The 12,678-nt window shown below is 36.7% G+C and overlaps 1 protein-coding gene across 1 annotated transcript; it reads right to left on the minus strand.

Moving 5' to 3' along the window:
* Positions 1-5,134: 5,134 nt before the first annotated feature.
* Positions 5,135-10,480, minus strand: LOC126974036 (uncharacterized). The gene is made up of 3 exons (XM_050821412.1): positions 9,869-10,480; positions 6,702-6,772; positions 5,135-5,502 (listed from the first exon to the last, which is right to left on the minus strand). The coding sequence occupies exons 1-3, from the start codon at positions 10,046-10,048 to the stop codon at positions 5,349-5,351; spliced, it is 405 nt and encodes a 134-aa protein (XP_050677369.1). The 5' UTR covers positions 10,049-10,480; the 3' UTR covers positions 5,135-5,348.
* Positions 10,481-12,678: the final 2,198 nt, after the last annotated feature.

Consider the following 12,678-nt stretch of genomic DNA (forward strand, 5'->3'; position numbering starts at 1 on the left):
ATCGCTGCTTATTGAGCGGACGTAGTTGAGCAGAAAGGACTCAAACCACACAAAGGCTCTTTTGAGTTAAAGGGATTTGAAGTTTCAGCTCAAAATAATCTTCCATATAAATCTAATATATAAAATTCACGTGTTGCGGTGTTTGTAGTTAAACTCCTCCGAAACGGCTTTACCGATTCTTATGATATTTTGTATGCATATTGGGTAGGTCTGAGAATCGAACAACATGTATTTTCATCCCCCTAAATGTTAAGGGTAAGATTAATTTAAATTTTAAGTTAAATTATTTATTTTTTTATGATACAACCCTAAATATTCAACCCTCTACGATCAACACCTATTTTTGTATCGCGATTTTTATAATATTCTATTCGATCCACAGACCCGCAATAGGGTTGCAGGATGGCAATCGGCATAAAGGCATTTATTTTCTCAAAACTGATTCCTTTAGTATCCTTTTTGATGTCATTTCTAATATACTAGATTATACTATCGCTTCGGAAACAAATGGCGCTCTGAGAAGCGGCGCAAGACAATCTCCCAGCATTCTATTTTAACGATCTTTTCAATAAAAATATACAATATTGTACAGTCATTTCTATCGCTATAAAATAATCATAATCTAGTCCCAGGCTGTCCAATCACTTAGATATTCAGCTGTCGTAGGATTTACGACAGAGCCATTTTTTTTAAAACATTTATATTTATTTATAGATAATGCCTGAACAGTGGCTGGGACTTTATTATAAAAGTGTATACATTTACCCTTAAATCTATTATGTATCTTATGAAGTCTACTAGAATTAGTTACAAGCAAATCCCTTATTTCTAGTGTTATAATAATGAAAATCACTATTAAGACCAAAAAGGTGAGGATTTTTGTGAACGTATATTTACGATCTGATTTTTCTATATGTATAGAACGTCATTGATTGTGAGGGATATTGTGAGTCATTGGTTAGAAACTATGAAATATGGACTGTATAGATGAAGTTTCTACTTGCCTGGTATATTTTCCCGCACTCTTCACACATGTGCGGCCTTCGTACCGGCGGGTACTTGGTTCGATTCTGATCGCGGTGAATGCGTCTGAAATGCGAGCGGTACTCCCGAGCCGAGTTAAGTTCTATCCCACACTGTGAAATATACAGGGTGGACTATTACAGATATCCCTAAATATGATGTGTATTATAATGCCTAAGTCGAGTTAGTAAGTCTTTTGTGGGGAGATGTATATGCTTTTACAATAAGATCCCAGAAAATATTTAAAACAAAAGTATTAGGTTATTCAAAAGAATTGTTGAAAATCGTTTGTGTGGTAAAGGTTACTACAACATAAATGACTTTCTTAATGATACCACAGATTGGGAATGGAGCGACCGCCCTCAGGGTATTAAATAATAAGTTTAATTGTATAATATTACTTTGTAAACATATTTATTGATGCAAAAAAAGCCCGCTGATTTTGTTGCGCCCGTTCTTCTCAGGTCTGAGGCATTCATTTTGAAATGGGTAGTAGTTTTTTTTTTTGACTTTCAATAAGTGATGTCACGTCCTATTTTGAATAAAAATATTTGATTTTGAATTTGAAAAATTCAAATGCTAAAAATTTCCAAGCGTGTTTGAAAAAATTCATCTTACCAGCTCACAGCTACTGTCCCAGCGCTGGGTTGGAACACCTTTTTTCCTCCGTTCTGTTCCAGTTCTATGACTGAAAATAGTTGAAGACAAACTTATTGGAGTTTACTCCTTAAGAATCTATTTTCATATAAGGCGTCCGGTATGAAAAAAACATGGAAAGTAAAACCTACTCATCAAATGGGATAGTGACGTTTTTGGTGCGCATCATTTCTCGCGCACCTTTCACTTTTCAGTTTGCGTGGGACTCTAGGACTCTAGACGCGAGGTCTCTAAATTAGTTGTATTGCAGTGATACGGATAGCAAACATCATTTATCTTTTCTTGTATTTTGAAGCTTTATTATATTATTGAAATTGATTTATTATTATACTTTCATAAAGTTAAGGGAAAATTCTATAAATTATGGAAGAAAGTTGTGTAGATAATAGTGCCGGAAAATCTGATATGCACGTGGGTAGTAAGTAAATTACAATTCTTACATGTATTGTATATATAAACATGTGTGCTTTGTATTTATTAAATATTGAATTATCAATATAGTTCATACAAATTTATATGAGCTATGTACATAATTAAATGTTTAATTAAATATGGACAGAATATGTAGCGCATTTCACGCCAAATAGACAAATTTAACCTAACCTATATTTTTATTTTTTTAATATATATATATATTTAATTAAGACGCTTTTATTAGCTTCTGCTGTATGTCTTTTTGTAACCGACTCCATTGGACTTGATTTTGTTTAGTACCTGCTCAAAGACAATCGTTCTTGAGGAGTAAACTCCAGTCGTGCGTCGGAGCTGACACACACCCTTTTATTTTTTTATATTTTTGCTGCTACGAAACAATAGGTATGAATTCTCTATGAAATGCCATTTGATGAGCTTTATTTTCCGAACATTTACCATAGTAATGTTTTTTTAAACCATCAAAAAGTAGTGACTTCAAAAGACAAACAAAAAGCCCACCGACTTTTTGAAAAAGTAATTATTTTGACGGGAGAACTTTTGCTTGAAAATAATGAGATCTTTTTCCATATTCGAGTAAAAGTAAGGTGAATAAATATTTATTTCAAATCAAAAAAAAAACTGTATATGGGATATTAAAAGGTAACTTTTCGCCAAATTTGGTGGAATTTTGTTTTTGTAGATAAAAATAAAACAACCAAAAACTCATTTTTATTTTTCACTTAATTTTGGGGTTATGTGAAAAAATGTAAAATAAAAGTTGTAGATCTTTTTTATAATAATAATTAAAAGGTTTATTTGGTTGAAAAATACAAAAAATCTTATAACTAATAACAATATTATGGACATTACAGAACCAAAGTCAGCATTATGTTGGGTATTTTACTTCTCAACGCTGGTATTCTCTAGCCACCGAGACACAGACTTAGAGAATTAAATATTTATATATTTATAATCCTCCAAGTCTACCTACTACCATGTCGTATCGTCCCGGAAACACCGCACAAGGAAGCTCATTCCGCAGCTTTGTAGTACGTGGAAGAAAGCTCTTTGAAAACCGCACTGTATTGGTCGTCACTTGCCATTTCTTCTCATAAGCTCACACGAAATTGTGGTGGTAATTGTCAATTCTCAAACTAATTAAATAAATGAGATTGAGATTTGCAATGAAAGTAAACTAGATTCATACGTACGGTTCTGTCGCGTGTCTAGCGGACACTTTCAAATGACACATAAGAGCCTCTTCAGACGCGAACCGAACGTTACAGAGCTCACACAGAGGTGCGTCCGATGGTAGCTGAAATAAAAACATAATACTTCAACTCACAGGGCAATCTCGACCAGTGGGAGGCTCCTTTGCACAGGATGCCGGCTAGGTTATAGGTACCACAAGGTCGCCTATTTCTTCCGTGAAGCAAAAATATCAAAGAATATAATATAATACCTAGTACAAGTAAAAGTCCCACTCCGCAGAATCAATTAAAGAAATAGGGACTCTTGGGGTCATACAATAAGGTGTGATTCAGATCGCACAGCGCTACTAACCTATATTTTTATTCACCTAGAAGTTGCCTCTCTTTCTATCGCGTAACTCTTACCTCTTCTGACGACATTAGGGTTAACTTGTTTAGCTAAAACTGTACCTACCTAGTATTAGGTCATTTTATAAAAATAGCTCAGATTTCCTATAACATAAATATGTATGTAATCGTAATTCAAAATTAATATTCTGTCGTTGTCAAACCTACATTAGTTGCAGATAGTAACGTAGGCGTTGGAAGAAATAGCTATCATGAATGGTAATTTCATTAATAATCAATTTAAATAACATTAATTCACAATTTTTAGGAAGCATTAAAAAATTTTTTTTTGATCGCAATGACTTTTATATGCTTTGCTTTTTTATGTTTCTCCATTTTTAAATGCTCGCTCGGACCGGTGAAGTAGGTGACGAACAAAGCTTGCGAATGCGTCAATGCTCGCTCGTGAGCCCCTAATGTCTAGCCTCTCTGTAGAGGCCGCCACACGGTACTTACGATTTCGATTCCTACACGGGGTTTGAGACAGGCCTGGTAATGTGTAAAAACTATTGTGTTTCGGTCTGAAGGGCGCCATAGCTATTGAAATTACTAGGCAAATGAGACTTAACATCTTATGTCTCAAGTTGACGAGCGCAATTGTAGTGCCACTCAGAATTATTTGGGTTTTCCAAGAATCCTGAGCGGCACTGCATTGTAATGGGCAGGGCGTATCAATTAACATCAGCTGAACATCCTGCTCGTTTCGTACCTTATTTTCATAAAAAAATACTAGGTCTCAAAATAAACATTGACAAGACGAAGATCCAATTTCGCGAAAAAGGTCACTCGTCAACTCCAACCCGGATGCGTAGAGTTCGGGAAGCTCCGTAAAATCTTCGCGTCCCAAATACCACAGTGTCTGAAGACTAAGGTTTTCAACCAGTGTATGTTGCCAGTGATGACTTATGGTACGCAGACATGTGAGCTAACTATGGGCCTACAGAGAAAGCTCATGGTCGTTCAGAGGGCAATAGAGAGGGCTATGCTCGGAATTTCCCTGCGAGATCGAATCAGAAACGAGGAGATCCGTAGAAGAACCAAGATGAATGCGAAACTGAACTGGCAGTGGGCTAGGCACATAACTCGAAGGACAGATTGCCGTATGGGCAGTAAAGTCCCTGAACGGCGACCACGTACTGCAAAACGCAGTATCCGTGGGGCCCCACAAGATGGTTTTTTTTAATGAAAATAAGGGACGAAACGAGCAGGTCGTTCAGATGATAGTAATTGATATGCCCTACCCATTACAATACAGTGCCGCTCAGGATTCTTGAAAAACCCAAAAATTCTGAGCGGCACTACAATTGCGCTCGTCACCTTGAGATGTTAAGTCTCATTTGCCCAGTAATTTCACTAGCTACGGCGCCCTTCAGACCGAAACACAGTAATGTTTACACATTACTGCTTTACGGTTGAAATAGGCGCCATTGTGGTACCCAGAATCTAGCCGGCTTCCTGTGCAAAGGAGCCTCCCACTTGAAAATGGTATAGGTTGGATGGGGGCAGCGCAGGACCAATCGTCGTAGAAATCTTTAGGGTAGGTTTGTCCTTCAGTTGATGTCTTTCGGCTGAAATGGTGATACTTTTAGCAAAAGTATTTTTAGTATTATCTTGTCTGCAGAACAAAAATATCACATCAAAAAGAACAGTAAATATTCATGATAAGATCACCTCATTACTGTCCAGTAGGTGTTTGATATTCTTATGAGATTCAATTCCTTTCTCGCTCACAAAGGAGTGTCCGCACAACTCACAAACGAAGTCCGACGGGTGCTTTATGCGAATGTGAGAAAAATACGACGTTTTCTTACTGAAAAAAACAGATGTGATATAAACATTACAACATCTATACTAATAAATGGATTTTTTGGAGTGTAAACTTGTAAGTCGAAGAAACGAAAACGCGCGACAGTTAAAAGAGACAGACACATAAATTCATAAGATGGGAAAATGTGATAGGAAGCATTATACATTGTTTTGGTACCAGGCGATCATAGTTGTGGAAGAGATTGTCTTATGTATGACGCGAGTATACCTTAATATATTCTGACATCATGCGCACGATGTATTACTACATAGACACCAGAAGAACATAAATAAAGTAGCGGTGATAGTAATGTCTTTCATAGCGGTTGAAATCATGTGTCATCCTAGCAACACGTACCAGGACTTCATATGCAGTTAAGAGGTTCATGCACAATGCAGATATCACTTCTGACATGTATACTTTGTACGCACGCAATTGTTTCCCTTCATTTACACTGCGTAAATACTGAACCGATCGGAATAATACTTATACCATAAGATGCAGCGTGTTTCGAAGAAAGTTTTGGTAAATAATTTATGGTGACCACTTATCCGGAACCTATTTTTTTTTGACTCAGAAATATATAAAAAAAACAATCAACGCCTCACATTATAATAGTTTAAAAAGAACAGAAAAATAAGTTTACGCTAAAATTACATATCAATCTCCATACATAAGTCACTGGCTAAGAACCGGCTCGAAGGATCACGATGTCATGTTTTTTACATTAAAGTCGGTTCGAGTCCCAGACAAGGCAAGTAATTTTTAGAAAATCTTTGAATGCAGAATTACTAACTTTTAGAAATAACATAAAGTCTTCTTTCAGTAAAATACCCTATCTACGATATTTAAGGTACTTTCCCTTCATGTCCCATAACTTTGGGACACCCTGTATATATAACTCCAGTGTCCTGATGTTTGTTTAAACTGAACTCCTGAACTAATGAACGGATTTTGATGGGGATTACTTCATGGAGTGCAGTTTAGTCCAACTATATAGATGGAATAGTTATTACTTCGATTGGGGACCTATAATTATTTTTCTTTCTTTAAAAAAAATATCACAAATAACCAATTTTTATGTGGCCTTTGCCCCCGAGTAATTTTTTTTCCAGGCTATCTATGAGGACTTTTTACATTTCATTTATAATGGTGTTTTGAACATTCCTACAAATTTTCAGGCGGGTGCGAATTTATGTAACCTCGGATGTCTAAATTGACCACAGTATACCGTTATTTCAGTATAAGTACTATTCTTGTATTCATGAAGTGTCTGTAAAATTATGAGAAAAGAATTCCAAATTAATCAACTCACTAGAATTCCGTAGAGCAATAGGCACACGTGTATTTAGTTCCCTGGTGCCAGTTTTTGTGAGCTAGGGCCGAGTTACTGAAATAGAAATTAATTTCTGTCTTATTTATATCATATAGTCTACATACCTGATAATTAGATCTGGGAAGAAGTATGTGTTATATTATCAGTGGGAGGCTTCTTTGCACAGGATACCGGCTAGATTATGGGTACCACAACGGAACCTATTTCTGTCATGAAGCAGTAATGTGTAAGCATTACTGTGTTTCGGTCTGAAGGGCGCCGTAGCAAGTGAATTTAGTTGGCAAATGAGACTTAACAACTTATGTCTCAAGGTGACGAGCGTAGTTGTAGTGCCGCGCAGAACTTTTGGTTCTTTCAAGAATCCTGAGCGGCACTTGTAATGAGCAGAACGTATCAAGTACCAGCAGCTGAACGTCAGGCTCATCCCGTCCCTTATTTTCCTAAAATTATAAAAAGAGTGAGAATTTTTTTTTTGGCATTATTTGTAGTGATAGGCCGATATACATTTCAAATCTCCACCATTCCCCAACCGATACGAGATCATCAAGATTAAAAACAAACGCCCAACCTATCTCTATGAACCAAAGCCGACATAGCCCAAAGATTGCAGAACTGAAGTGGCAGTGGACAGGGAATAAAGTTCGATAGACAGATGGCCGGTGGGGCAGTAAAGTACTTGGATGGCTACCACGTACCGGAAGACGCAGTGTTAGTAGGCCCCCCACAAGATGGACCGACGATCTGGTCAAGATCGACGGAATACGTTGGATGAGGGCAGCGCAGGACCGATCGTCGTGAAGATCTTTGGAGGAAGTTTGTCCAGCAGTGGACGTCTACCAGCTAAGGTGATGATGATATATCTCTTGACCTCTGGTATTGCGGATGTCCATGGGTGATTCCTTCACCACATCACCTGTGCCTCTTGCAGGTTTGCCCTTTCTTATATGAAATAAAACCTGTTGACAAGGCAAGGGTTCGAGCAATCTGCAGCCTGTTATTGATTCCACAAAGTGTCTGCGCAAAGAAGTTCCTCGCAAAATGTGCTTTTGTAGAATGCCAAACGTCTACACCATGAGGGTGCGGATCGGCCGAAACCGAACAGTTGTTCCATAGAGGAGTTCCTCTGAGCACTCCCCGTGATAAATGCGGTAGAAGATGGTCATCTACCGGTGTGAGGCTCCTTTGCACAGGATGCTGGCTAGATTTTCTTTTATGAAAAAGGAGGACAAACGAGCGTACGGGTCACTGGTGTTAAGTGATCACCGCCGCCCACATTCTCTTGCAACACCAGAGATATCACAGGAGCGTTGCCGGCCTTTAACGAAGGTGTGAGAAGGTTGAAGGATACCACAACGGAGCCTATTTCTACCTTGAAGTAGTAATGTGTAAGCAATATTGTGTTTCGGTCTCAAGGGCGCCCTACCTAGTGAAATTACTAGGCAAATGAGACTAAGCATAAAGGATGTTTAGTCTCAAGGTGACATCAAGCGCAATTGTAGTGCCACTCAGAATTTTTGGGTTTTTCATTAACCCTGAGCGGCACTGCATTGTAATGGGCAGGATAATTACTATCAGCTGACCGTCCTGCTCGTCTCGTCCCTTATTGTTAAAAAAAATTCACGCGATCTTTAATAAAAAAGCTGAAAACTCACCGATGAGCCGTGACAAACGGGCACACACTACAACTGTATTTCTTTCGATGACTCGCCAGCACATGTTGAGTTAGTCTTGTCTTAGTCTTGTAATAGTTCTTGCAAACTTTGCACACATGGTCTCCGGAAGCCTGAAAAAAAATTATTATACGAACACGGACTAGTAAAAAACTAAGGACTCCGTGTCACCTTACATAACAGTGCAGCACCAAAACAAGCTAATTAACGTGTAAATACATAGCCCCACGCACACACACTACTACAGGCCGATTGGCGGCCATTATGAGAATTGTCATCGTCTATGACAGATCAGTTTGCTTCTCAATAAAATATTTTAAAAATGCCGTCGTGAGTTGTGAAAAAGTATAAAAACGATACTATATAAGTATTTGTGGTCATATATGATTAATTAAGGGAGAAAAAATTGTGTAACTAGTATCCCCCGTAACCGCACACACACTAGCATAACGGTGCTTCGCTTGCTAATAACAAGGCGCGGATTCCTTCTTTTTTTACTCGTCTGTGTATACGAAATGTGGTATTTATAATCTACAGATACCGCGCATTGAATGCAAAGTTCAGGCATGCGATAGAGATGTGACTGAATTATAACTGATGTCGATAAATTAGGGTGTCGAGAATGGACCCACATAATTTAAAAATTATTAAACACCGTACAACTACAAGTTTATATTAATTATAAACATAAATGTATACCATGATTATATATAAAAAATATTGAGGCGCTAAGATATGGGAGTCAAAAGAAATGAATTATTAGAATTTATTAAAAAATAGTTTTCTTATATTAATCATTTACAGAAACAATCTTAAGCTAACATATCCCAAAAACTGTTTGGGCAATTTGTCTGCATGATCAAGTCTCTTGTAGTACATTGTAGCTTATCATACTCTATTTTAATATATACATAAAATTCTCACGAAGTACTTCTGCTTTCATTAAAAGTTGAAAATTTTGGTTAAAATTAAACATTGTATTAGCAAAGTCGTGCTAATAAAGGAAGCATTTATCACGGGGAGTGTTCCGAAGAGCTGTTCACCCTGATTTCTGCCGCCGAATTTCTCCTTCGTACGACACGCCACAAAGAGCTTTCTTCCACGTCATACAAAGCTGTGGAATGAGCTTCCTTGTGCGGTGTTTCCGGGACGATACGACATGGGTACCTTCATAAAAAACGCTCGTACACCTTCCTTAAAGGCTGGCAACGCTCTTGTGATTCCTCTGGTGTTGCAAGAGAATGTGGGCGGCGGTGATCACTTAACACCCGGTGACCCGTACGCTCGTTTGTCCTCCTATTCCATAAAAAAAAGGAAGAAAAGAAGAAGGAAAGAAAAAGAAGAAGAAGCTAAAACAACTTACATTCGAATGCTTTGTCATATGTGTGCTATAAGTTCGTTCGTCCAAAAATCCTTTAAAGCATTCCATACATTTGTACAAGGAACACTTGAAATTCTTCGAGTCTTTCCTCTTCTCAATATCAGCTATTTGCTCTTCAAGTGACAACTTCGTCACTTTTATAAGCGGACCGCTGGTTGTCATTTCACTTTTATTCGTTTTACTTTCATTTAATTCATCACTATCTTCGTCTTCACTGACATTAGAAATATTTTCGCATTTATCTTTATGTTCATCAATTTCATTTTTATCATTGGTATGAAATGCATCTTCATTACTACCATCAATTTCATCATCAGACTCATTATCAGTATTCACTGTGTCTGTTTCGTTAGCAGTTTCAATGTTTCTATCAGCGTCATCTTCACATTTATAAAGATCAAGATTATCATTTATATTAGGTATATATTCATTTTTTAAAGTATCAACATTACCAACATCGTTATTAGGATATTCCAATTTAGAGTCAGTATATTCATTCGTTTTATATATTGCGTCGTATTTATCAATTAATTTCGTACATAAACTAGATGATAGTGAATTTGCATTTCTGTCTATTTGTTTGATGGTTTCAAGAGATAACTGAAACATTTATTACAGTCATTTTTTGTTATAATTCATTGACATATTATATAGTTTCGTAATGATGTAAAAATAAATACTGGCTGCGGAAGATAATAATAATAATTTATTTCATTTTCTTTTACACTCACTGCAAATAACTTAAATTACTAAATGTGCAATATTTATTACATAATACAAATTATTTACATCTTTTTATCGCTAATTGTATAATACATTGAACATTGAAAAACGGTTTCGCAGTGATATTAAAAGAGGTTGACCTCTGACCCCGAAACTAGTTAAAACTGTATCTTCGGGGTCAGTGATTCCTCGACAAATGACAATGACGAAACAAAATTAAAAATTAAATGTGAATGTATGTATGTGTGTGTGTGTGTGTGTTTGTGTGAGATATTGGTTAGTTTTAGAAAAGAAACGAGATGACTTTCATTGCTTCTTTTTTATCTTTGTTTTAAAGCTTTAAAATCGCAAGTTTTTTTTTTATATTAATAGAAATTGTAAAGAATTTACATTCCATTATTCCATTATTCCAAATTATTATAATAATTGCCTTTATTATTATTTGTAGCTTAGCACTTTAATTTTGCTATGCCCTAGTTATTTTAGGTCTTTGTTTAAATTTGACTTGCATAAAGAATTATTTTGAATTTAATATTGCCTTCCGATACTGATAAAACTAGTCTGTGGGACATCATGCACGATGCGGCATTGGTGCCGCGATAAGGGAGCTGAGAGTGTCATGATTAGATACCGGATTATATGCTACAAAAAATGCCCAAAATATGCAAGTAAAATAACTAAAATATGCACGAAAATCCATAAAAAGGGCCAAAATATGGCTTGTACTTAGGTAACAATGAAATTTAAGATTTACCTTTAAAAATATGTACTACTAAGTACTGTTCTAAATGTTCTGTAGACAAACTGTGTCTACGATCGCTTAATAAATTTTTGTAAGCGGAAAAGGTGCGTTCTACGTCTACTGAGGTTACTGGCCAGAATCTTTTGTGTACAATGTTTGGGTGTACTATGAAAAGCATCGAACGATGGGCGAGATCGAGCGTAAATATGCATAATATTTTTTTTTTCTAAATGCAATATGCATTTGCATATAATCCGGTCTCTAGTCATGATCATTGCACACACAATTCATACGAAGTTTTTTCCTAACTTAGTCAACTTTCCATTCTAGTGCAAGTACAAACTGAGCTCTGAAATCGATTAACAACTTTATATTTCCGTTTACTTACACGCTCATCTTTAAGCAGATTCTGCAACAGCGCATTTGATATAGAAGATTTACTTATTAAACTTCGACTATTTAATAATCTTTGAGCACATTCCACGCAAGCATATCTCGGAAGGGTACTTTTAGTGGAAACCTGAAAGAAGAATGCTATAGTATTAATTGTGATTAACTTTACATAAATCTTATAGCTATATTTTCAATACTATGACTACATAAAATTAAAACTATCATTACGTGGAAGCGTACCTAAAATACTGGCAGCATTACCGCGTTGGATACCTAGGCTGATCCGTTGACCAAGATCTATCTTTCTAACCCGAGGGTTTCCAGTAGCCTTATACCTGTAGTAGTTATTGAGGCGCGAAGATAGTATTTTGAACAACTCCGCGCCTCTGGGCCACACGGGCCAAGGGTCTCGACACCAAAGGGCACAAAGATGTATGACTCACTGAGACCAACATATTTGCGACGCTTGCCGTCTTCGGTAGTCGAAGCAGCAGCCCCAGCACCAACTGACGTAACTTGGACATGAGAAGGAGCCAGAGTGTCGACGCAAGTTGCGTCCCACACAAGCGCCCTTCCCCGTGTCATTTCATCATTCAACTTTAAAGACAAAAGGCATTTATTTTCTCAAAATTGATTTGATTCTTTTAGAATTCTTTTTATGTCATTTCTAATAACTACTAGATAATACTACCGCTTCGGAAACAAATGGCGCTCTGAGAGAGAAGAAGCGGCGCAAGAAACTCTCTCAGCATTCTTTTTTTGCGCTCTTTTCAATAAAAATATACAATATTGTACAATCATTTCTACCCAGGCTGTCTGATCATTTAGATATTCAGCAGTGGAGTAATAGGATCTACGACTGAGCCATTTTTTTTATAAAACATTTAAATTTATTTATAGATAATGCCTGAACAGTGGCTGGGACTTTATTATA

The sequence above is a fragment of the Leptidea sinapis genome, chromosome 2 (genome assembly GCF_905404315.1).
Source record: "Leptidea sinapis chromosome 2, ilLepSina1.1, whole genome shotgun sequence".
NCBI lineage: Eukaryota > Metazoa > Arthropoda > Insecta > Lepidoptera > Pieridae > Leptidea > Leptidea sinapis.

What these genes read in the sequence shown, in the direction of transcription:
- LOC126974036 (XM_050821412.1), bottom strand. Translation starts at nt 10,048, where the DNA reads ATGACAACCAGCGGTCCGCTTATAAAAGTGACGAAGTTGTCACTTGAA. An exon ending in ATATGACAAAGCATTCGAAT is followed by an intron (nt 6,773 to 9,868) that starts GTAAGTTGTTTT and finishes ATAATTTTACAG; the next exon opens with ACACTTCATGAATACAAGAA. An exon ending in GGTCAATTTAGACATCCGAG is followed by an intron (nt 5,503 to 6,701) that starts GTTACATAAATT and finishes TGTTTTTTTCAG; the next exon opens with TAAGAAAACGTCGTATTTTT.